At 34.9% G+C, this 26179-nt stretch overlaps 1 protein-coding gene across 2 annotated transcripts; it reads right to left on the bottom strand.

Annotated features, from left to right (window-relative positions):
• Positions 1-1364: 1364 nt before the first annotated feature.
• On the bottom strand, positions 1365-24303 carry cables2a (Cdk5 and Abl enzyme substrate 2a). 2 transcript variants are annotated; one of them, XM_001919790.8, is made up of 9 exons: positions 23766-24303; positions 20242-20334; positions 15698-15775; positions 12030-12126; positions 11313-11481; positions 8930-9027; positions 8517-8623; positions 5303-5507; positions 1365-3568 (listed from the first exon to the last, which is right to left on the bottom strand). In XM_001919790.8, the coding sequence occupies exons 1-9, from the start codon at positions 24293-24295 to the stop codon at positions 3428-3430; spliced, it is 1518 nt and encodes a 505-aa protein (XP_001919825.1). In that variant the 5' UTR covers positions 24296-24303; the 3' UTR covers positions 1365-3427. The 2 variants fall into 2 exon arrangements, with proteins under 2 accessions (XP_001919825.1, XP_005162396.1); XM_005162339.5 differs by lacking the exon at positions 15698-15775.
• Positions 24304-26179: the final 1876 nt, after the last annotated feature.

The following is a 26179-nucleotide window of genomic DNA, read 5'->3' as shown; positions in this document are numbered from 1 at the left end:
GCTGTCCCGGGAGAGAGCCCTGAGCTCTCAGGTAGGTCTCGAATACTGCCTCTATATGTAGAGCCAATGACAGACTATTAACTGCTATTCATTTATTAATTTTCTTGTCAGCTTAGTCCCTTTAATAATCTGGAGTCGCCAAAGCGGAATGAACCGCCAACTTATCCGGCAAGTTTTTACGCAGCGGATGCCCTTCCAGCCGCAACCTATCTCTGGGTAACATTCACACACACTCATACACTACGGACAATTTAGCCTACCCAATTCACCTGTACCGCATGTCTTTGGACTGTGGGGGAAACCGGAGCACCTGGAGGAAACCCACGCGAGGGCAGGGAGAACATGCAAACTCCACACAGAAACACCAACTGAGCCGAGGTTCGAACCAGCGACCTTCTTGCTGTGAGGCGACAGCACTACCTACTGCGCCACTGCCTCACCTATAAACTGCTATATAGAGATAAAGTGCTGGTAAAGAGCTCGACTAAAGTGCTAATTTAGATTGATCAATTCACATGACACATGTCTTTGGACTGTGGGAGAAAACCTGAGAACCCGGGGGAAACCTACGAATGCATGGTGAGGACAAACTCCTCATAGAAACAACAACTGGCTTGTTATGTTAAGGACTTGAACCAGTGACGTTCTTGCTGTGAGGAAACAGTGGCTAAACAATGGGCCACCATACTGCCCTATAAAGGGAAATAGTGGCGGAGTAGGGGTGGAAAGGGGGATTTAAGGTGAAGATAACTGAATCATCTGATTGGTGAATCATGCATTAGTTAATGCAGGACCAGCAGTGATCAATCATAAGCGCCTGCTCCTCTCGAAATGACTTTATAAATAAACTTCACTCAACATTTTGTAGTTTGTACTATTACAGTACTGCTTTGATATTGTTTTGCGGATGTTGTTACCATATCCCATTATATGTGAAAGGCTTCATATATGAAGACATTTATATCATCAGTGACCATTGAGTTTGTGATTATTCACTTAAAAATATAACTTTTTTATTATTTGGTTTATTTTGTTTAACTGAATCCACCCTTCTGATAGGATCAGGATAAATCTGTTGTTTTTATCAAATAGATCCCAATCCGAGTTCAAAGTTTTGAATAAACCAAAGGGCAGGTTTGATCCAAATCATATGCAAGGTTGAATTACATGGTCTGATATTAATTTAAAATCCCTGTTACTTTTGAAAAATCCATTCCCAAAATTTGATTCAATCCGTGATCCAAATTCTAACTAGATTACTTTCGTAAAAACTGGGCCCGGAAGATTGGTTTTATGGCATGCACCATGAACATGTCAATCATCTTTTTGGCATATATAAAATTGACTCAAACGCCACACCGTCAAACAATTAAAAACATCTTTATAAATGCAAATAGAAAAAAAAAAGACAAAAACACAACATCTACACAGCACAACGGATAGAACCCTGTGAACAGTCAAGTCCAAAAACGCCGGCTCACACCACCCAATAAACACCAATGTGTTTTTTTTGGTTCAGTTTTCACCCTGTCGCTATTTAATCGGGCGATGCAAAACCAGCCTCACATCATTCTATACACATTCTGCTAAAATATACCATTTTGAAGAATAAATCTGCCAGAAATTCACAGACTCAAACAAACAATCACTAAATAACAACTCATGCAAAAAAACATCACAGGATTCCTTCACAGTGCTTGTATCATTTTACATCCTGGAAAAAAGCTTCTACGACAGTATCACAGGAGTGACTGTTTTCACATGAAGTGAGGTTTCCATCAACACGCCTCTTGGTTTTCCTACTGTCACGATCATAGTGTGTCCAGGGGTGCGATTACACTTTAAAACAAGAATTAAAAAGCGAGATGTGTAGAAAATGGCATGACAGATGAAACCGTAATAAAAAGGCACTTCATTCATCAATGCTCAGTGAAGATTTATACTTTAAAGTGATTACAAATAATTCTCTCCAGTTTAATTACAGCTGATATTGACCTCAAACGTGAACTTCAACCAGTCTGGATCCCTGAGGGAAAGGAGCAAACGCACCATACAAAACCATCATGTTAAAAACATCACCACTAGATGGTGACTGTGCTTCTGCTTCTTCCAAAAACATAAAAAAAAAAAAAAAAGAAACAATGTTGCATATTTGTGGTAATGCTGCACACTGTGATACTGTCCAGGTTGTGTAAGTAAACATAGGCCACTCCTATGGTGTATAAACATTTCCAAACAACCGAACAGGTAAAAGACGATATGATATGAACACTAACCAGAGATTCAGAAAGGTTAGCTCATATTTTAACACGGCACAACACAAAACAGACTCACCTGGTCATTTCGTCAGTGATTCAAATACACAACAGCTGAATATACAGGTGTGGAGTTATCAGTTATTAAAAACTACTGTACCGTTTAAAACGTGCACAATTAAGCTCGCACTTAAATTCCAGCTGTGCAGTGCATTAAAACTGGGGGAGAGTTCTTGTCAAAACATTCAGAAACACTTGAATCTATAAGAACAACTGGTAAACGCTTCAGTTTCTAAACATGAGACTAACTGTTTAAAATGGCACTCACATATTATTTTTACATTCAATGCTACTTAAAATTCATTGAGGTGTCTGCTTGAACATCATACCACTGTTGAACCACAGTCTAGTTGGTAAATGTTTGATGATTAAAAAGAGAGAGAGAGAGAGAGAGAGAAGGAAAAGCACAATTAATGTGCTCATTAAATGTCATCTCTAACATAGAGTGCATGGCTGGATACGCATCGGAATGCCATACATATGCCAAAATCCATCAGAAAAGCAAGAAAAAAACATCTATGTGAGGTCATCGAAAATATAGTCAGTGTTCTTAAATTAAAATGAAGATCTTTCATAAATAAAATATTGCATAAATAAAGCGATTCCTTAAGAAAAGGCTTTGATAAATGATGTTTTAAAATGTTTAAAAAAGAAGAAATGAAACAAATCTGTGCTTAAAGTAAGCTTCTTTCTAGATGATTTATAAAATCAGTTCCATGAAGAAAGTAAACGACTGAAGATGAGACCACTAGAAATATTTGTGATCTGTTTGATCAATAAATAATAATAATAATAAAAAAACATCCAGAATAAGATGAAAATCAACTCTCTGGTCCTCACGGGAAGCTCTTAAAGGGATAGTTCACCCAAAAATGAATATTCTGACATCATTCATTCACCCCACCACTTTCATCTGCTGGTCACTAAAGATGTTTTATATGATGTTGGAAACCAGTAGACATTTAAATCCTAGTGTCAGTTTTCTGTTTACTTTTTTTCTGCGCTGAACACACAGTATGGGTAATTAAATCCTTTTAAGTATCATGAGGGTGAGTAAACAAAGACAGAATCTTTATTTTTGCGGTGTACTATCTCTTTAAGTGCCTTTTTTTTCAGCCCTGCTGCACCAGCCTGCGATAGTGAGGCATGACCTTGCTGTCTGGGAGGTAAAGTGCCATCTCCAAGGCAACCAGAACCGTGAACTCCAGGGAAATCAACTCTTTACGGTTTATTCGGAAACGCTCCTCCAGCCTCTGTTCAGGGTCAGGATGATCCAAAAAAAAGAGAGAGTGAAAAAGAGAATGTAAGTATGTCAACCATATTAAAGGAGTGATTCTGACAACTATGAAAATTATCATCATTTACTCAACCACTGCTGTTTAATATTGTGTCCCTTTCTTTTTCAAACCATATATATCCATATAATGGCAGTGAATAGCAACCGACAGGCTTAAAATAACAATTTATAGATGAACACAACCAGTATACACAAAAAAATAAAAATAAAAAAGTATTTTGTCGAATGAAAAAGAAAAAAAGGTCACACAACATTTAACCGCAGGGTCAGGGCCGCCCCGATGGATATTTACTATTTTTTAATATATATTAGACATGCTCCAATCAGGATTTTTGCAGCTGATAAATACTACCAATTACTAGTTATGGTGATCAGCTGATACCAATTCTGATTCTTCAAGCTTTATATAACTTTGCCATTGCATAAGCACAATTACCCTTTAAGTATGAGATCTTGCCTTACCTAAGATGATAAAATTAAGGATGTTGCAAACAGTACATGTAATGATCAAAAGCAGCTTTACAAAAATAAAAATAAAATTCAAAGGCGCTTCAAATAAAATTATAATTTTTATATAATTATTATAATTATTATTATAAAACAACTTTAAAAATGGTAAGAAAAATGATTAACAACGCAATTTGGAAACATTGCTCATGTATTGTGGCGCTTCTGATAACCCAGGCATCTTCCTCTGCTTGTAAACTTGTAAACAAACACTTGTGATCGGTTCATGAGAACAGCCAGATTCACGAACACAGATCGAGCCGTGAAATGTGATTATTGGCCAATACCGATCTCCGGCCGATCGATCGGAGTATCTCTAATATATAAATATATTCCCTTCATCTCAAAGGCATGAAACTCTCCAACTTTTCCTAAAAAACAAAATCTGGGGTCAAACTGACCCCAAACATTGAAAATGAATGGAAAAAGTAAAAATAAATATATATACATTTATAAAAGTTTTTTTATTAAATATATAAACCAATATCCAAAAACCTTTTATATTAAATTTGGGTCAGAATTTTTGTGATTTTTAATTAAAAATGTGATTTTTCACAAGCCAAATTATGGTGTAGTTGCATATTTGTGTAGTAAATAGATAAACAAGTACAAAATATCTACACAAACACTGCATATATGCAAAGTTGAGAAGTGACTGTAAAAAAATGATATATTTATCATTCATTCATTCATTTACTTTTCAGCTTAGTCTCTTTGTTAATCAGAGGTGAATAGCTAACTTACCTAGCATATGTTTTACGCAGCAGATGCTCTTTAAGCCGCAACTCAACGTTGGAAAACACCCATACACTGTTGTAATCACACACATACAGTACGGTCAATTTAGTTTATTTAATTCACCTATAGCGCGTGTCTTTGGACTCTGGGGGAAACCGGAGCACCCGGAGGAAACAAACTCCACACAGAAATGCCAACTGATCCAGCCGGGGCCTGAACCAGCGACCTTCTTGCTGTGAGGCGATCATGCTACCCACTGTGGCACCGTAACGCTATATTTATCATCTAAAATATTAATATTTCCCTATGCAATTGGTCTTTAAATGTTTGAACCTAACTGTGATTTTTTTTTCCTGGGCAGCTCTAGGGTTAAACACCAGTTGAGTATTCACTTCATTTTTGGCTGTCCTACTGCTTCATATTTTATTATCGTCATTTCACTTACATCAATCAGCTGCTTGACCTCCTGTTTCTTAAGGTCGCTGCTGATCTTGGCAGCCAGTAATACGCAGGCGGCAGACACCAGCTTCCGGTTGTGCTTGTTTAGCCTCCCTTGCAGAACCAGTTTCTCAAAGTAAACGTAAGCCATTGCGATGGTCACCGGCTGCAGGCCACACTCCTCACTCACTGAACGCATCTCCCTTTTCAGACTGTGGAGAGAAACAAATGGAACTGTATGAAATATAAATAAAGCTAAAGGGTTTATCCCTTTCAAAAGTGTAAAAACTGAGCCTCTGTCAACCAATAGAGAGAGTTGCGGGCGTGGCTACTGTAGCAGGCAGGTGGAGCTAGAGAATGTTTACGAGATGTGAAAAGTTACAAGGTATATCAAAAAGAATAACAATTTTGCAGAGACTGAAACAGGGAAACCAGGAATAAACATCAGGTGTTGAGACACAAACTGGTAAAAGTATAAAGGGTGTTTGCAAAGGTTATTTGAAAAAATGCTTTATTTTTGTAATTCAGCTGTATGACATTATAATCACAAAAAAAAAAAACTTTTATTGGGATCAATTTACTTTACAGTATACCACAAAAAAACCTGCTAAAAAATAAATGACATATCAAGCTACTTCATAGACAATTTAGATTTTACATACATTTCTGTTTCAATATTTTATTGTGCCCTTTCCAGATAATACACAAACATAAATAGAAGTCCTATCAGCAAAGAAGAGATTACATCAAATATATAGCAACAACAAAAACAAGAAAACTGCAGAATTCTCAAATCAAACAAACTCTACGCCCTTCTAAGCACCATCCCATCTTTTTGGGAAGGCCAGTGAGGAGGCCATTACAGTAATCCACCCTGCTGCATAAACAAGTTTCTCCAAGTCTTCACTGGAACCAAAGCATCTAATTCTTGCAATGTTTTGAGATGATAGTATGCTGATTTACTAACTTCTTTGACATGACTATTGAAACTCAGATCTGACTCTAGAGTCACACCAAGATTCTTGACCTTATTTTTTTTTTTTTGATCTTTAGTTCAAAGGTACGCATTCAACTTGAGAACCTCATCTCTGTTCCCAAACGCAACCATTTCAGTTTTATCTTTGTTTAACTGAAGAAAGTTTTGGCACATCCAATTGTTAATTTCATCAATGCATTGGCATAGGGTGTCAATGGGGTTGTAGTAATTAGGCAGTAAGACTAGGTAGATCTGAGTGTCATCAGCATAGCTGTGGTAGGAGATTTTTTTTTTCTCATTATTTGGCTCAGAAGGAGCATATAAAGGTTGAACAGAAGTGCCAGAATTGAGCCTTGTGGGACTCCACATGTCATGGGTGTCCACCTCGACCTATGGTCACCTATACTGACATGGTAACCTCGCCCTTCAAGGTAAGATCTGAACCATTTGAGGACCGTGCCAGACAGCCCAACCTAGTTTTCCAGCCTATCCAGAAGTATGCTGTGATTGACAGTGTCAAATGCAGCAGTGAGATCGAGCAGTGCCAGCACTGTTAGTTTAGCTGAATCTGTATTTAGGCGTATATCATTGATTATCTTTATAAGAGCGCTCTCTGTACGGTGATGTGCTCTAAAACCAGATAGAACATTGTCTAAACACCCCTTCGAGCTTAAGAACTTGTTAAACTGGTTAAAAACTTTTTCAATGATTTTGCCAATATAAGGGAGATTTGAGATTGGCTTGTAATTGCTCAATAGTGTGTAGTTGGGGTTGGAAGATAACCAAAAAGTGCAAAAAGAGGGTCAGGATTATATTGAGAGCTTTAAAAAAAAATGTTAAAAAGATAAGAACAATAGTTTGTTAATTTTGAACAGGACTAAAACAAGTTAAGATAATATGACGGTGACGGCTTACATGTTTTACAGGCATCACTTCCGTCTGGAAATAATATGTTAGAAAGTTTGGCATTAGTGAAAGAATTCCTATGTAGCACTTTACATTGTATGGCATGTCTGGCACAAATAGATTAGAGTGAACTAAACTGAGAATGTCTTTCCATTGGTCATCAGAAATCTCAATACCCAGATCTTGCCCCCAAAGTTGTTTGAGTAAAGATTTTACATAAATTAATGTTATAATCAGTGGTGTGCCGTTATCGGCGTTGTGTGTGTGTGTGGTCCATTACTGACAGCCGTGTGTGTGGATCTTGACGGAAAATATGGCGAAAAGTCCTACATGATGGTAATAGTTACATTACTTAATAAAAAAGTATTTACTTCAATAATGCCACTAATATATGCATACTCCACATGTCTTAATTCCATTTCTGTTTAGTTCAGTTAAGACTTTAGTCAGATTAAGGTAACCAAAAATCACTGTTTGGTGCTTATGTAGGCCTACAGTGCAAAATTCATGTTTAACTGAATGAACAGTTAGTAAACACAAGTACATCTTATTGACCACCATTTATTTTCATCACCAATTATATTAGTACAGCAGTTTGTGATGCATTTTTGTATCAGGAGAAGAGCCCCTGGTCTAACGCACTGCCTGGCTTGAAAAACCTGTTCTCAAAGACTTACTTTTAGTCATTATTTGTGTAGCACACATATTCTGAATGCCTTCAGGAGAATTCAAATGAGCCATTTTAATCTAGATTAATTTCAAAATCACAGCAAGATTAATCTAGATTAAAAAAAATAATCTGTGCCCACCTATAGTTATAATAAACTCATTAAAATCAAAGTCTTCAATCAACATATTCGGTTCTATAAAGAGCCTGTAAAATCCTTGGAACTTTGCCATTGGACAATATAAGGTCGTTAATATAATGAAAAATGTGTTGATTGGTTTTTAAGTTTGGTGATTTTTGCTTAAAAAAACTATGAAATAGCCATTTCAATTCTTTACATTGCTTTTTTAATAAACAATATCACTTTTTGCTGAATTTCAAGCAGATATATATTTGTTATGCTGCATCTGATAATTGAAAAACTAATTTCTATAAAAATTGCTATTTATTTGATTAAAAATAAATAATGAATGCTGACTTTATATCACCTTTATTTATTAATAAATTACATTGTGGTTTAATTTAGTCAAAACGTAATTCATTAAAACTCATTGGAATTTTATTTTATTTATTAATTTTAACAAAAGAATAGGGATGTTTATGTTAAGATTAGCTGAATGTGATTTTAAACATGAACTGAAAACAAATTGTTTATATAAAAAATGACTTTACCTTCTGATTTTGCTGAATGTCAACTTTATGTGTGGAAACTTCTCCTTGAACGTCTCGTTCATGTCTTTCTTCAAGTCAGATGGTTTCACGTACTCAATAACCGTTGTCTAGAGAGGACAAGGAGACTCTTATTATAGGTGGCATAAAACAATGTAAGGGTTTATGGCTACTAAAACACAACTGTGGCGGTAAGGTTTTTGACCTTCACAGCTCAAGCCTAGTCAGCTGTGATACAGAGGATATCATGCTTCATGCCTTTAGCTGTTCGACCATACTGTGGCCTTAGGGTTATCATATGACATGCTGATGTGATCTGATATAGCTCATAAGCTGGGTTCAGGGATAAAGAATCACTATCACACTCCTTCTCTTTGGCGTTATATTACAAGAGGTTGTTTAATCGAGGGACTTACCACATACGATGCAAAAATTAAGACTCGTTTGTGCTTCCCACAAGGCCATTGAGGGTCACTCAGTAAGTTGGGATCATACTCTGACAGCTCGTCCACACCTAGAAAGAGTGTTAACAAGGATTAAAGTGAAGTGCTTTGAAATATGCTTTTTTATTTGACATTTGATGTAATCTCAATCAAAACACGCAGAGAGGGTGGGGGATAGTGTTGCTCCTCTCCTTTAAAAAAAAAACGGTCAACAGCATTTTGTTTTATTACTGCTCTGCCAGTGAGAGTGGTTGAGCTCAAGCAAATCAAATGAAAAGCAAATGAGAAGCGTCTTGAAGGGGGCGGGGCTTGTCATATATTAGAGAGCATTTGATTGGATTTGATGAGACACTGCAGTATCAGATGACGTGAATAAAACTGTTGATCCATTTAGGCAGAAGTGACAAACTACAAGCTTTACATGTTTATATCAGTTTTATGTCTTCTAAACATATATTTTGTCATTGTATTGGAGCACACCGGCTTATAGATATCCTAAAAAACTAATAATATTGATACTAACATCAAAAATCTTTGTTTTAATTTAATGGGATCTTAAAGTGTACGCACTATTTTGTTTTTTTGTTTGCTTTTTTATTGTACAAAGTAATTAGTTGCAACTCATACATTGCAATTTATGTCAAGCAAGTTAAGCATGAATTGGTGCTAAATGATAGAAAACATTTAGTTTATGCAGTTTATAATAACTGCTGTTAATGGTGAATGCAAATATAATTAAAGTTTCATTTTATATTTAAATACTATACTTTAATGTTCTGAAAACATTTATACATTTAAATTTACAAAACATTTATAATACTTGTAAACATTCTATTTTATTTATGGTCACTATTGTACATGATTAAACAACATTAAAAATTCAGATTTATACAAAGATACAACTTAAAGAAGTGACTTATTTTCCGGGGAACATGGAAAATACTTTGTACAAATTGGTCAAATTTCACACATTTTGAACGTTTTATTCATTAACGAAGGAAAATATTTCAGGATTTGCAGAAAAATATTAAGCTTTCTAAGCTGATAATAATAAATGTTTCGTGAGCATCATAGCAGCATATACATTTTTTTTAAATATTCAGTTTAATGTTTGAATTCATATTTTGATTATAATATAATATAATATAATATAATATAATATAACATAATATAATATAATATAGAATAATATAATATAGAATAATATAATATAATATAATATCATTTTCAAATATAGATTATACTTATGAGGGTAAATATAATTATATATAACCTTATAAGTATAATCTATATTTAAAAAAATAAAGAACATTCGTCAAAATCTTTTTTCAATTAATATAGTATTTCACAACATGGTACTTTTCTAATTACACTTTTCATTACAATTAAAGTTTTTATTCTTTCAAATAAAGCAGCATTAAAGGTATAACATATTGTTCATTACATTTTATTTTTAATTCAATTTCAATATTTCATAACACTTTCACTGTATTTTTGATCCAATAAATGCAGTCTTATGACCATATAAAAAAATGTTGAATACAAGTAGTTGTAGTGTATGTGTGTGGTGTTTTTTCTCTCTCTCTTTCTCTCGCTCTCTCAGTCTGAGTTATTCACAAGTGCAGCAGATAACGGCAAATCGTGATTGGTGCTTGGATTGGCGACGGCTGTATTTAAAACCCCAGAACACATGGATTCAGCAGGTCCCCGCACTCTCTCTAGATTCCCCACTCGTTCATCTCTGTGGAAATGTTGTTGCTTGAGTGATGAAAACGAGTTATTGTTGCTGATGTCTCTTATTTGCCGTTTTGTGAGATGCCGATGTGAAGTTGTACATTCTAATAGGAGAAACCCAGTTTTCTGTCTCCCTGTCTGGCTTGGAGCATGGTAGGGAGGTTTGGTGCCTTCTGTTGATTATTTTCGATTTCCCCTGTATTGTTAGCATAGAGAGGTAAGTTTTCTGTATTTTATTTTATTACTCATTTTTCAGGGAAGTTTGCTCTAACTTTAGTTAGTTTGGTTTATTATAATTTATTTTGTCTTAACCCCTCCCAGTCTTATTTTGCTCCTTATTTTCTGTAAATAAATCATATTTCCTTGTTAATTCTCAGTGGTTTGTGTTTTGGTTTATATTTTGTGGAGAGAGAGCACGGGGAACCAGGGATTTCTAATCCCTGTTGTCTTGTTACGTTTTGGTTAAAAATATTTTTGATTGAGGATTTTTTATTTAATTCATAACAGTAACAGTGCAAAGTGAAAGAAAAAAACGATTGTACATGCCGCACAGTACAAATCTAAGGAATAAACATACAAATATTTGAATGAACACATATTTCTATCTGACCATGTAACAGACCTGTATCTTGCCCAATTGTGCTGCTGATTCGGGAAGGAGTGAAGTTCTTTTGCCCGTTGATACGGTTTCGTGACATTGGCATTTGAGCTGTGCTGATGTCAGTTTGGCCACTGCTCTTCAGCCTCACCAAGGCATTAGTTGGCAGCAGGAAACGGGCATATGATACTGTCTGCAATGCACAAAAATCCAGGCCGATCAGCATAAACACAAACACTGCGCAAAAAGTCTACACACAGCCAGTAGCTCAGAACTGCACAGTCCTTACACAATCATGCTTTAAAACAAATAGCAATATCAACTAAGAATCTAGGCGACGCAGTGGCGCAGGAGGTAGTGCTGTCGCGTCACAGCAAGAAAGTCGCTGGTTCAAGCCTCGGCTGGGTCTGTTGGCGTTTCTGTGTGGAGTTTGCATGTTCTCCCTGCATTCCTGTGGGTTTCCTCTGGGTGTTTCGGTTTCCCCCACTGTCCAAAAACATGTGGTACAGGTGAATTGGGTAAGCTAAATTGTCCGTAGTGTAGTTTGTGAATGAGTGTGTGTGGATGTTTTCCAGAGATGAGTTGCGGCTGCAAGGAAAATGTGCTGGATAAGTTGGCGGTTATTGGTGACCCCGGAATAATAAAGGGACTAAGCCGAAAAGAAAATGAATGAATGAACTAAGAATCTATCTAAAAGCAGTTTTCCCTCAATGTTCTTAGAAAAATATCCTACTATCTAACCTTTCCAAAGTCCACCTCCACACCCTCCAGTCCAGGAACCATATCAGATCCTCCACCAGAAGAGTGTCTTTGTCTCTGCGCTTCTAGCTTAGAGTCACTGCAAAACAGATGGAATATTATTAGTCAGAATTTGATGGCATTTGAGTGCACTGAAATGACGTCTTTGATTCAGAAATTCAGAGATAAAGGCTGCTTGGTCTGAATGTGAATTGCCTGATGCAAAAGTCATCAGTGAAGCTGGAAAAATCACCAGATTTAGGGTGCAGTCGACTGTTTGTAAATAACATCATTATATTAAAGCTTAAATTATATACTGCATTTGTGTTTTAGGTAGTGATGAAATGCATTAACTAAATAATAAAAACAAGGTAACACTTTACAATAAAGTTCATTAGTTAATGCATTTACTAACATGAACTAATCATGAACAAGACTTGTACAGCATTTATTAGTCATATTTGAACATTTATTAATGCATTATTAACATTCATGTCCATGCTTGTTAACATTAGTTAATGCACCATGAGTTAACATGAACTAACAATGAACAACTGTATTTTCATTAACTAACGTTTATTAACATGAATAAATACTGTAGTAAATGTATTGTTCATGGTTTGTTCATGTTAGTAAATGCATTACTTAACATTAACTATTGAACCTTATTGTAAAGTGTGACCAAAAACAAAAACACATTTCTGTGAATGATGTGATTGGGAAGTGTATGACAGGTGGACAAATCACTAATTTCTGCAATGCCAAAAACCAAATATAAGATCTCGGAGTCCTACACAAAGCTGGATGATGCATTATGCATTTATTTTATGTACATGACATCAATACCATTTTTATTCATTTATATTTGTTTATTTGACAGGCATATTTAGAAAAGAATAATCTGACGACACATTAAAAGACTTCACATATTAAAAGGATCACTGTGCCATCATTTGTCACAGTCATTTATTTAATTGTAAAAGGAATTTTGTTTGTTTTTGGTTGGCCATTTAAAACATGATCTTCAAATATGAAAGAGTGCTTTGCTTCTCTAAGACACAGGCTTCAGGATTCCAAGAAAAGATTTAATAAATAATCAATAAAATTATACACACTGAAAACTGCAGCATATAAACCTTCTGTTTATGCAGGTTTTTGGACTGGGAGAAAATTGAGTTACATTCTACATGGAAATTCTTGATGTTAAAGATAAATGACAAATTTTTTCACAAGATATGATACATCTAAAGTGTGTGTTAAGCTAAACATAATCAGATATGACTAACATGACCACTTAAAAGCTTTTTTCCCTGTTTTAAGTTCAGTATTATTTAAAGTACTTAAAATAGAAATATGTTGTAACATTCTCATCTTTACGGTCAACTTTTGGTCATTTTGACGCACCTTTGCTAGGGCTGCACAATATAACGTTTCAGCATTGATATCGCAATGTGATCAATCGCAATAGTCACACTGTGAGAATACGCAATGTTGAGTGGATTACAATTTATCATTTAGTAAGTGTTTTTTGAGGCCTGTGACTGTGTGGGGGTTTTAAAAGCAATCAGGCATAAGAAACTGTACCGTTTGTACCTATGAAAGATTAATAACATTTATTTTTACTGAATTGTTTATAAAACAAAGACTATGCAGTCTTATTTTACGTTTGAAAACTGCAGCATTTAAATGTTCTGTTTACGCAATTTTTTGGACTGGGTGGATGTTTCGAGTTACATTCTATATCGAAATTCTCTAAGTTATAGATAAAGGACAATTTTTCACACATGATATGATACTGTACCTCTAAGTGTGTGTTAAGCTAAACGTAATCAAATATGACAAACACGACTATTTAAATTTGTTTTTATTTTTCTGTTTCAAGTTTAGTATTTATTTGAAATAGAAATATTTGAGTCAATGTTGAGTCTGGACTATAATTGATCACTTAGCAAGTGTTTTTGAGGCATTTGACTGTTAGGGTTTTAAAAGCATTCAGCTATAAGAAACTGTACTGTTTGAAAAATTGTTTGAAAAGAAGACTATGCAGTATTTTTTTATATTAACATTTGATAATTTACTTAAATGTACACCTAAATACAGTTCGACTCCTCAGAAACAATAAAACACTGTTTATTTAAGTTGCATATTTTTCTTTATTGAATTTATCTATGCTTGTAGATTGTTTCCTATATTTTATGCACTTCACTACAGAATCAACCCAATTAATCTAAAATGATAAATTCTTTCAAAAAAGTTATCCACTTATCTAATGGGATTGTATTCATAATGTAAAATAGAAATTGCAGAATAAAAAAATATGGCAATGTTAGATTTTTTCAGTACCGTGCAGCCCTAATCCTTGCTGAACAAAAAGATTTTCAAAAATTCCAAAACCTTATAAAAATTAAAGGAAGGGCTAGGCGATATTGATCAAAGAAAATTGTCAATATCAATTAAAAAAAGAGATTCTGATTCTGTTTTTCAGTATGAAGCGCCATAGTTTTATTAAAATGTGGCTGCTGAGCATGCGCCTTGGAAGGATTGCCAATAAGCTTAGGGTGTAAGTTTGTCATTTCCAATGAAGGTATGCAACTTGCACAACGCGCATATGGGAGCAACGCACACATGTTGTGCATTTCTCAGTCGCACCCAGTTGAAAACATTTAAACTTCCAAATGCTGCAAGTGCACCATAATTCATGCAAGTAGAACTAAAGAACTGAAGTAGCATAAAGTCCATTATAAATGGTCAAGGAATCTACCCGCATATGCTTGTCACTTCAGGTCAGAGTGGCTTTTTGGTTTCTTTTCTTGTGCATCCCAGCTACTAGCTCCCCATTTGAAAGATTTTTTTTAGCATAGGGGCTAATAAAGTCATTCAACTTCACAATCTGTAATGTTGCAGTGTGTATTTGAACAATGATGGTTGTTTCCTTTTCTTGAAAGCTCATATTTAATTTCATAATTTGTTTTGTTGACAGAGTTTGAGGTTTACTGTGTCATTATTATGCACACATTAAAGTTTGCTTTGATTGTTCAGTATTTACGTTTTACCAGTGCACACACTTTGTAACATTTTATTTATCAAGTTTAAGAGTCTCTTTAACAGTTGTTTATTTTATTATAAAGAGATATTTTTATTGAAAAAAAATTGTAAAGATGCTGTGACCCCTCACATGTAAAATCAATAAAAACTTAAATCACAAAAAAAGAGATCAGATATTATTTGGAATATTTTAGTTTTTTACTATTAAAACTATTTGCCTTAGTATGTTGGTAAATTTAAATAAAGTCGTTAAAAAATCCTAATATTTCTATATGTATTGTTAAAAAAAAAATCATCGATATCGAATGATATGAAACATGACATTGTGATGATTTATTTTGCAATATCGCCCAGCCCTAATTAAAGGTGTACTGACCTCACACTTTCGAATGATAGTGTACATGAAAACATCCTCCTTTGAAATCATACACACACTCTCATCAACCAGCTTTGTGAAACCCCATTTTCTTTGATTCTAAATGAATCATTTCATGTTTGAAACACTATTTCACAGTCCAGGTTTCAGAATAACAGAAAATGAACAGCTGATTTTGCCCATTCCTCATGTGTGTATGGCTTTGCATGAAATGAAATGAGTTGTTTGGCTGACTGTGGTGTCTCTGTACCTGATGTGATAACTCTCTCCATAGGGCAATACAGAGAAAGCAGCACACAGGGATCTCTTGGCACAGATCAGCACAACCCTGCAGGACACAGATGGCAAGTGCACATAGAATAGACAACATCAGTCTAAACATCAAACCATCACAATACACCAGCCGTGTTTACGCCACAACAACATGCAGCCCAAAGCATGGAACTGGAATGAAACAGGTGACAAAATGAGCCAAGAAAAAATAAATAAATAAATCACAGATCCACAAACTGTCAATTAAAATAAGCATGTTGCTTTCCGTGCCATAACAGATTACTAAGCTTCACCAAATCTGATTACACAACAAACCCGGTCGTATTTCCCAGGGGCCTGAAGGGCTTCACAATGAACAGGTCAGCAGCTTGTGACGATGGTTCACGATGGGGTCAAAGTGCTCATATATTACATTAATGCTGATGTGATGAGGCTGGGGGTGAATGTACACATGAGTGAAGATGGGATTTCATGCTTGATGATCAAATGTGACACTGAGCCTGAGGGTAAAACTGTGTTTTTGTGTAATGTACAAGATGTTGCCAGGACAAACTACAAACATTTTCTGCTTTCTTGTTATAAGGTAAAGTAGATCTTTGAGACTGTGGAAATATAAATTGTGATGCAAATGCTATGGACAGGGTCTCAACGACTGTGCCTTTGTCTTTGTGGATCCATTCAGGCAAAGAAACACTTCTGTTAATAAGCTTGTGTGGTCAGTGGCTGGGCAGGTTGTTTTACCTATCTACTTAATTTGCAAGCTTTGTTAGCCGTCTCCACCTTTAGCCACTGCCCCCTCATAAAAACATTATAATAGACATAAACGCGGTCCATGTTAGACTCATTTAGACTATTTTCAGACTTGTGTTTGATGTGCAGACTCATTTATTTCTTGAAGATGCTGTTTGACTGCAGAACAACCAATAATTCTGCTTGTAACGAGTCTCCTAGACTAGGTTTTAAATTTTCCATCAAGACAAACATCTTTAGAACGCATTTATTTAAAGCCACTTACAAAAGAGCAAAAAAGTAATTAATTAAAAAAGCCAAATTATTTGTAATGCCAGGATTAATAGACAAACAGATTGGGAGAAGAACTGCAGATTATTAATTTTGTATTGTTTAAGTGCACTGATGTTGGGTAGTTCAGTGCTTCCTTAGAGGTCAAACTGCTTCCTGAAAGATGTAATGTTATCATCTATAGAAAAGGAGATCGGTTGCTCAATCCACCAGAGAGGAACAGAGAAGGTAAATGTTTTGGAAAGAGACTTTGATGCATGGTTGTAATTGAACAACCAGGCATTGTAGATTTGGTGCGTTTGTAATTCTGTGTTTTAAAAAATATACAAGTTGAGATTAGTATACATCACACTGGTATTATTGTAGCTTGTTTCCAGAATGGAATAAAATAAAGTCGATTGCAACATTTTACAACACAACTGAGATTTATTTTTGGTTCCAATTCAAAATTCATATTCCATATTTTAAAATTTTTCCTTTTAGCATTGTGAGTTTACCCAGGTTATCTTGGAATTTCTAACTAAAACTGTAAGAATTGCCTTTTAATTCAGAGTCAGACAAGAAAAAAAGTCAGATTTGTAGGATATAAACTCACTATTATAAGATAAAAAGTCACAAAAACGTCTATCTATTAAGTGGCAGGGCTTTTTTTAACATTTATGCTATTGATATTGCTTCTGCTGCAGGTAATTCTTACATACATCTATACACTGACAATACAATCATTTATACATCTAGTTCTTCTCAGACTACAGCACTTTCTTCACAGCAAGCCAGTTTTTGAAACATCCAACACACTTTTACTAATCTTCACTTTAGTTTTAAAATGTATAGTATATAATAGAAATTTACCATATGTTGAGTTTCCTCCTAAAATCCCCTCATTGGACGGTACTGAGACTGCTACAAATATCTTGGAATCTGGTTGAATTATAAACTGAAACTCATATAAATGAATTGCTTAAAAAGGTTAAAGCCTGTATTGGTTTTCTTTACAGAAACAAATCTTTTTTAAACACTCTTAAAAGCAGCATTTGGTCAAATGAACAGTATAACCAATTTTATATTAGGGGGGTTTAATTTACAGATCAGCTTCAAATACTCACCTTCACAAACTGGATGTTATTTACCATGCAGCAATTTGTTTTGTTACTGATGTGCCATTTAATAGTCATCCCTTATCACTGTCAACTGTTTCCTTTATTGAATTGGCCTTCTCTTCAGTCCCGTGGACAAATTCATTGGTTTCTGTTCATTTACAAAACTCTTATTGGGAAAACTTCTTCATATTTACAGTCACTTCTTATAGAAAACCTGCACTCTAGTCGTTTGTATTAACCTTTGTATACCCAAAGTTTGCACTTTATTTGGACGGTACTCTTTTCAGACTTTAAAGCTCAACACTTTCATTCCACTATCATCTCTTAAAAGTTCAATCCAGTTCATAGTACAAGATCACTGTTCTTGTTTTTAGTTTTGCCTTGGTTTTATATGTTATTATCTGCATCTTTAAAATTGGTATTGTATTGTGTTGTGTTCCTGCCGCTACTAATTTCTTTGTTATGTTGCCTCTTGGCCAGGTTATACCTGTAAATGAAAACTAGTTCTCAATTAACTTACCTGGGTAAATAAAGGTTATTGCTTATTTGAAAAAATATATGGTATTTGTTTTTTTTGTTTTTTGTTTTTGTTTTTGCTTCTTTTGACCTGAATAACATCCATAGTTAAATTAAAGTTGTTACATTGCAAAAAAGAACACTTTACTGAAGCACACTATGAAAGTCATTTGGTTTATGGCATGGTTAACAGAAGGAAGAAAGTATGTTAGGGGAAGAAAGGATTGAAGGAGAAAGAGCACTTTCTTACATAACAGAGTTTCATTACAATTTAATGGCTTTTGCCAAGGTGCAGTACTACTTGCAGAAGATGCCAGTGCTATATATGGCTCCATTCAAAATTGATTTAATCCAGCCTCGTTGTTCCCCGTATAGACAGACACATCTATCCCCCATTTGGTCTCTGCAAGAACCTAAGTGAGTTATCCCAGTGAGTACTTATGCCAGTTATTGAGTTAGCAAAGGAATCAAAGAGACCATCTGAAGCTGCATTGTTTCACTTAGCATGAAAGTGGTTATATAACAAAGAACTTTATGCCTGCAGAAACAATCCAGCTTCCACTTTTCTAAGCCTTGATTCTTTATCTGTACACCTCCAACCCAAAAGCTGATAAGAAACATCTAATAAAGGACCTTTAGCCTAACATGAAGAATGATTTTTGGGAATAAGAAGATCAGAAAATTACAAAACAAAATAAACAAATAAAATAAACTCTTAAAATATTAAGGAATTAATTATAAAAAGCACATTCATTAGAAGGTGAAGTGATACATGTCAATACTGTACATGCAAATTACAGATATGACATAGAAGTACTTATTTGGATTTTACGTACAGTTGAAGTCAGAATTATTAGCCCAGCTTTTAATTTTTTTTCTTTTGTTAATATTTCCTAAATTATGTTTAACAGAGCAAGGCAATTTTCACAGTATGTCTGATAATATTTTTTTTCTTCTGGATAAGGTCCTATTTGTTTTATTTTGGCTAGAATAAAACCAGTTTTCAATAAAAATAAAAATAAACATTTTAAGGTCAAAATTATTAGCCCCGTTAAGCTTTATTTTTTTTTCAATAGTCTACAGAACAAACCATCGTTTTACAATAACTTGCCTAATTAGCTGTGTTATTAGAGATGAGTTGTTATTATTAAAACTATTATGTTTAGAATGGTGTTGAAAAAAACTTCTCTCCTTTAAACAGAAATTGGAGGGAAAAAATAAACAGGGGTCTAATAATTCTGACTTCAAGTGTATATAGATTTTTTATCTTTTTATTTTTTAACCATTGGAATTACAAATATGCACATATGTTCAAATATATTAGCTATAATTTTATATATTTGAAGTGAATCAAAAAGGTTTTTCAATTATCGTCACCTTGGAATTATAAGGTTCTATCTGCGTTCTGAATGATTCTAAGATATTGAGCAACAGTTTTTGCATTAGATAGTAAACAGTATGTGTGTAATATTTGTTTTTTTTTTAATAAAAAGTTTTAAAATTTAAACAACTTATAAAAAAAACATCCCATATGTTTTATGCAGCAGATGCCCTTCTAGCTGCAACCCATCTCTGGGAAACACCCATACACTCCAATTTGCACACATACACTACTGACAATTTAGCTTACCCAATTCACCTATAGCGCATGTCTTTAGACTTGTGGGGGAAACCGGAGCAGTAAATATCTCATATATGTAATTTGCATAAATTTCAATGTATCATTTTTCTGAATGGATAGTCTAAATCAATGAAAATCAACAAAGGAACAAATTTAGCTTTTTATTTCATTTAGCTAAAATTTAATTTAAAAAAAATGTTGGAAGCCCAAAATAAGTACAAGTACTGTTCACAGGAATAAAGTTTCCCAAAGCCCCAAACTAACCTGCTCCCTCGAGTATCATACTGCCTCATATTCTTGATGAAGTGCACCTTCTTGGAAACCTTTGGCCCTGGAGATCCAGAGAGGTTACGTGTCCTGCAACAAGAATGTAATAAAATATAAATGCATGCGGCTCGAATTTATTTAAGCTTAGAGATAAACAGCGATGGATTAAATCAAGGCAAAAAGTCTTAATCTCTCAGCCTTTGACTTTAAATGAAGGCCTAAAGGTCGACCAGTCCATCAGAAGATCTTACATAAAGAGATGAGAGGGTGAGGGGAGCAGGAGGGATGAAAGGCAAGCAACAAAAGACAAAGAGAGACAGGAAATGATGCATGCAATGCAGTGAGATCATGGGGCCCGATCATGAGCATCATCATGCAGATAAAGCTTGTCTTGACTGGTTGACAGCCTTAAGGATATATTTTTTACTGACTTAGCACTTAGTTATGTATGACAGGAGTGATATCATCATGTTAATCTGTCTAAGGGAGCCTCTCTTATCCCTGTTGTTGCTGTCAAAGTCACAGATGGCTTTTAAACTAGGTTGGAAAACTCATTGATTGCACAGACATGTACATTTTAAGTATTCTCTTAACGATTAAGCAATAGTTTTACTCAATATGCACTTTATTGCTTAATTAATCATTCTTTTCAGGTGATTCTTTGAAGTGGTATGAGAGAATGACTTTTACGAAGAGATTTTTAGTAACAAAAAACAAACAAAAAACCCTACAGCAGGTTGACTACCAAATGAAAGACTGCAGAGTCAGAGTCTATTGCGAAAATATAAATAATCCAATTAATACACATCATAACATCATTTTCAAGTTTTATTCTTTTCAAAGAAGGTCAAACAGTCATACAGCAACACAGGTTTCTGCAGAGTGAGACACTGAAGGAAGAGTGTGTTCTCCTCTTTATCTAGTTTTTTCCCTCTACTGCTAACAAAGTAATGTAATGTAATGTAATGTAATGCATATTTATATTGCAAATTTTTTGTGTATGGCCATACACTCAAAGCGCTTCACAATCATGAGGGGGGTCTCTCCACACCACCACCAGTGTGCAGCATCCACTTGGATGATGCGACGGCAGCCACAGGACAACGACGCCAGTGCGCTCACCGCACACCAGCTATTGGTGGAGTGGAGAGACAGTGATAGAGCCAATTCGGTGGAAGGGGATGATTGGGAGGCCATGATTGTATGGGCAGATAGAGGGACTTTGGCCAGGACACCGGGGTTACACCCCTGCTCTTTCACGAGAAGTGCCATGGGATTTTTAATGACCACAGGGAGTCAGGACCTCGGTTTAACGTCTCATCCAAAAGACGGCGCCCACTGACAGTGTAGTGTCCCCTTCACTTTTACTGGGGCATTAGGACTCACGTAGACCACAGGTTGAGCGCCCCCTGTTGGCCTCACTAACACCACTTCCAACAGCAACCTAGTGTTCCCTAGTGGTCTCCCATCCAGGTACTAACCAGGCTCAACCCTGCTTAGCTTCAGTGAGTAACTGGTCTTGGGCTGCAGGGTGATATGGCTGTGGCCATATCCAAAGTCCAAAGTCACCAGGGACATACATCCTGGATTATCTTCTTCACATGTTTGATTTTTTTACTCGTCTATATTTCAGTCTGGCCTCCTATCAGACCATATCATACTTATGTTAGGTTTTTAAACCTTTCTGACCTATGCTCAGGGACTAAAGGGACTAGCATTCCACACTCCTTCGGCTGTGTCCCCTCGTATCAGTTACACAATTTCATAGAAAGATAAAATAACAAACATCAAAGTAGTCATGCATGGTTTAACTGAGAAATTAATATATATGAATTTTCACCACATCATCAACACTTGAATAGCCTGATTCCTGAACAAATCTGTATTAGGATGTTCATACTACTTGTTCAAATGTATTCATTTATTTAATCTTGGGAGTCCTGGAGTGTGTGACATGCACATTGTATTTTTTTTACGTAAAAAAAAAAAAAACTTTTATGAAGTTTATTTTATTTAAGAACATTTGAATATGCAAAACTGTTTTGCATCATGCTGGGTTGTGATGATATTTTCTCAGCTGAGAAAGCTTATAAAATGTGTTAACACTGAACCAATGAACTACAATGGGCAGCATTGTTAGTATGAAAAGTAATACTAGAGAGGTCACTCCTTTGTGGTCAAATCTTATGACATCATGTCCTGGTTAGTTTAGATGTGTTTGATTGCTCTTGTGTTCATACTTCAGTTAAACCATGACAGGGTTCATTTGAAACTGGACTGAGACCCAAATCTAAGTTAGTGTCATGGTGTATTAGACGTTGTGTAGAAATTAACCAATTTAATACTGCTTTATGCTATAGAAAGTAATATTTTATTAGTTAATTTACAAAAATGCAGTTACAGAAACACTTTTAATACATGCTAAATACTTTATATTGATATAATGAATGATATAGATTGTTTTAGAAAATGTATTTTTAAAAGGATACATAATTTGATTATCTCTAAAAGATCATCATCATATTTTTTATTTAATGCCGTGTGAGCAACAGAAACTATTTTTAAGGCATTTTTTTATTTTGTTATGAATAAATATTCAATTATCACTGTTACGTCAGACATGCATGACTTCAGACATTAATTAACGTATTTGACCCTAATTATTGCATTAAGCTGCCTTGGAATGTTCAGGTCTTGGAGTGGGACTTGGGTTAAAACAAAAAAGAAAGAAGAATACTGTAATATATAATAATAATAATAATAATAATAATAAAACGTAGTTTTCCTTCAAGAAATAAATATTCAATTACAAAACCACAAACATGAATACAAAATTAGATAAGATTTTAAAGGTTAATAGATGATAGAACTTTAAAAAACATTAAGTGACAAGTTGCTGAATATCTTCTTGCCCTCTTACATATAAATAAAAAATGTCTTATTTAGTATTTGCTAGCGATTTCTTTATAATAAATAAAGGATTAAGGTTAAGGATTCAGATTCTGAAATGAGTATCATTTCCATACCGACATGCTTATCAAATATCGCAGAAATATTTCCTGTCAAACTCTTAGACAACTTAGAAAACAACTCAAAGATGAAAATGAAAGTTTGACAATAAGGCGGAAGTCAGCATTTCCCCTCATAGATTATTTTGTTTTGTTTTTGACACTGTAATATGCACCGTTTAAATCTCCACTGCCTCAAAGTCATAAACGATTGTAAACATTGGTTAAAAGGCCAGATTCAGTTATGGCTGTTTACTTACATGACACAACATCAAACCAAAGTCCCTTTATAGTCTGATCAAACACGAAATAGGATTTGTGAATAATCTTTTAGCTTGCCAATTACATATCCAATTGATGACAAATACACTTATATAGAGGTTTGTGTATGTCTAGACTGAACATTTGCCCCACAATCTTTATAAAATATGTAATTTACGCTTACAATGCGTTACAAGAAATCAAATACGCCTGTCATTGTTTGCTAACCTGCGTGAAAAAAACAAAACCAACCTTTGACGCGGATCAGGCAGAGGGTTAGAGCTCGGGAACTGGCTGGGGGATTTACTGGATCCCAAAGCCGTATTCCGAGGTCCAGCGGTCGGTGATAGAGGGGGAGCCTGGACTGACAAAGGATCTGATCGTCCATCCTCCGTGAAAACGTCGCTGCTCCCTTGGTTAAGCGCCGGAGGAGGGCTCATAGGAGCAGGGTAAGTGTTAACGTTAGTCCTCGGTATAGGGGTAGCAGCTCCTCCGCTAATGGAGGATGACACTTGGGTGAAGGTTCCGTAGCTGCTGGTTGTCGACAGAGGGAGACCCGCCACCGCCGCGCCGACATCCACACACCGGCTGTCGACTTCCCTGGGGCCAACGAGTCCATTGCTCAGGTTGTAAACCGGGCGTCCATCTAAAGATATATTAGTGAGAAACAACAACGCCGCTTGTCTGCGACGAGAATCCCGGCTTTTTCGCAGCAGTTCTTTGTGTGGTTTGGCTGAATTAGTCCTCGGACAGCCGCGAGGACCGCAAGCGGCGGCCGCCATTCTACTGTGAGTAAGCTAAAAGCAGACAGAGCTATTACACCGGCGGAGAGACTAGCCACGCCTTCTGTCTCCTGATTGGTTCGAATTCCTGACAGTTGCATATAAATGAGTTTTTACTGTAGCGGATTGGACGAGAGGTCTTGGTTCATAAATTTGTACAACAATTTGGCTTCAAATCTGCAGACGAGACGACGCTAGGAATTTTAGACATCTGTTGCTTTCTATGATAAATGTTACATTTCAATTAGAGTTAAACTTATGTCTGCTCATTTATGTACATTATTTATAATGGTATATATACACACATATGAAAAAAACAACAACTCTGGCTTCATTGGGTTTGAATAAAATGTTAACATTTGTTTTATTGTATATAACATATTTTTATTTGTTGTGATTGGAAATATAGGTTTCCCCTTTAAATAGTGTCTTAAAATAAATATAAACCTTTCTCAAAATATTTATTTTTGTTATTTTATGTAAATAATAATAATAACAATAATGTTAATAATAATAATAATAATAATGATAATAATAATAATGTTATTATTATAAATAACTAAATATATTAATGAATGAATGAATGAATGAATGAATAACAACTTACCCCACTGTACTCACCTTATGCAATTTAGATTTGTCAACACAATACATTTGCAATTATTCGTTCATTTTCTATTATGCAATTTGAAAATGTATTTACAATATAATGCTCTACTGTATTTTGTAATGTCAGAATGTCTTTATTGTTATATGATGCTGCAAATGTAAGCCTAGGTTTTTCTAAGCTCATTCCAGGTGTTGAAGCTTATCTGCAAAGTCCACTATGTTATATAAATAGACTGACGTCTGTAACAGCTCATAGGATAATAAAAAAGGATAAAGAAAAAAGCAATTTCCGGATACTTTGGTTTGATAAAATGTTGGCAGCAAGAGCCATAATCAGAACTTGATTATATGTATTTCTCAGAATAACCACTACTGCTTTATTTTCTTTATTTTACAAAACCAAACTCATTAACATATGCATTTGTTTGCTATTATTTAGGCAATTGTTTGAGAATAAAATATGTCTGAGAGTGCTACTTCTGAGCTGAAATACACTTGCAGTTCCACATTATGTGATGTAATCGGGCTTCAGCTAATATTTTATAATCTACTGATCCTCTGTTAGCAGGGAATTAACCTAATCTGCCTGCTCAAAATACACTCAAAAGTTTCGAAATGTTAAGATTTGTCAATGTTTTGTAAGTCTCTTCCATGAACCAATGTTGCAATTAATTAAAAAAGTAATTGTTGTGTAATATTTTTTCAATTCACTGTTTTCATGTGAATTTTCAGCATCATTATCGCAGTGTCACAATCTTTCAGAAATCATATGCTGATTTGTTGCTCATTATTAATTACTTATAATTAATATAATGGCTGATTATTAATAATGATTCTTATTATTATCATTGTTGAACTAATCTTTCTGCTTCTTTTTGTGCAGAAACCACAATGCATTTTTACTTTTCAAGGTTTTTGTCATGAAAAGAAAGCTCAAAGCTGCAGCTTTTGTTTCAAATAAAATCTCTTATAAATGTTTTTACTGCACTTTTAATATTTACTTGATGAGTTTTTTTACTTTGGTTGTATAAACTATATGGTAATAACAGTGGGCGACACGGTGGTTCAGTGGTTAGCACTGTTGCCTCAAGAAAGCATGCAAGAAGCAAGAAGGCACAATTCTGTGTGGAGTTTGCATTTTCTCCCCGTGTTCGCGTGGGTTTTCTCTGGGTACTCCTGTTTCCCCTACAAGTCCAAAGACATGTGGAATAGGTGACTTGAATAAAGTAAATTGGCCATAGTGTATGTGTGAATGAGTGTGTATGGGTGTTTTCC

Source organism: Danio rerio, chromosome 23 (assembly GCF_049306965.1).
Source record: "Danio rerio strain Tuebingen ecotype United States chromosome 23, GRCz12tu, whole genome shotgun sequence".
NCBI classification, from domain to species: Eukaryota; Metazoa; Chordata; class Actinopteri; order Cypriniformes; family Danionidae; genus Danio; species Danio rerio.
Note: the sequence above shows the minus strand (reverse complement) of the source record. Positions and strands in the feature narration are given on the sequence as shown.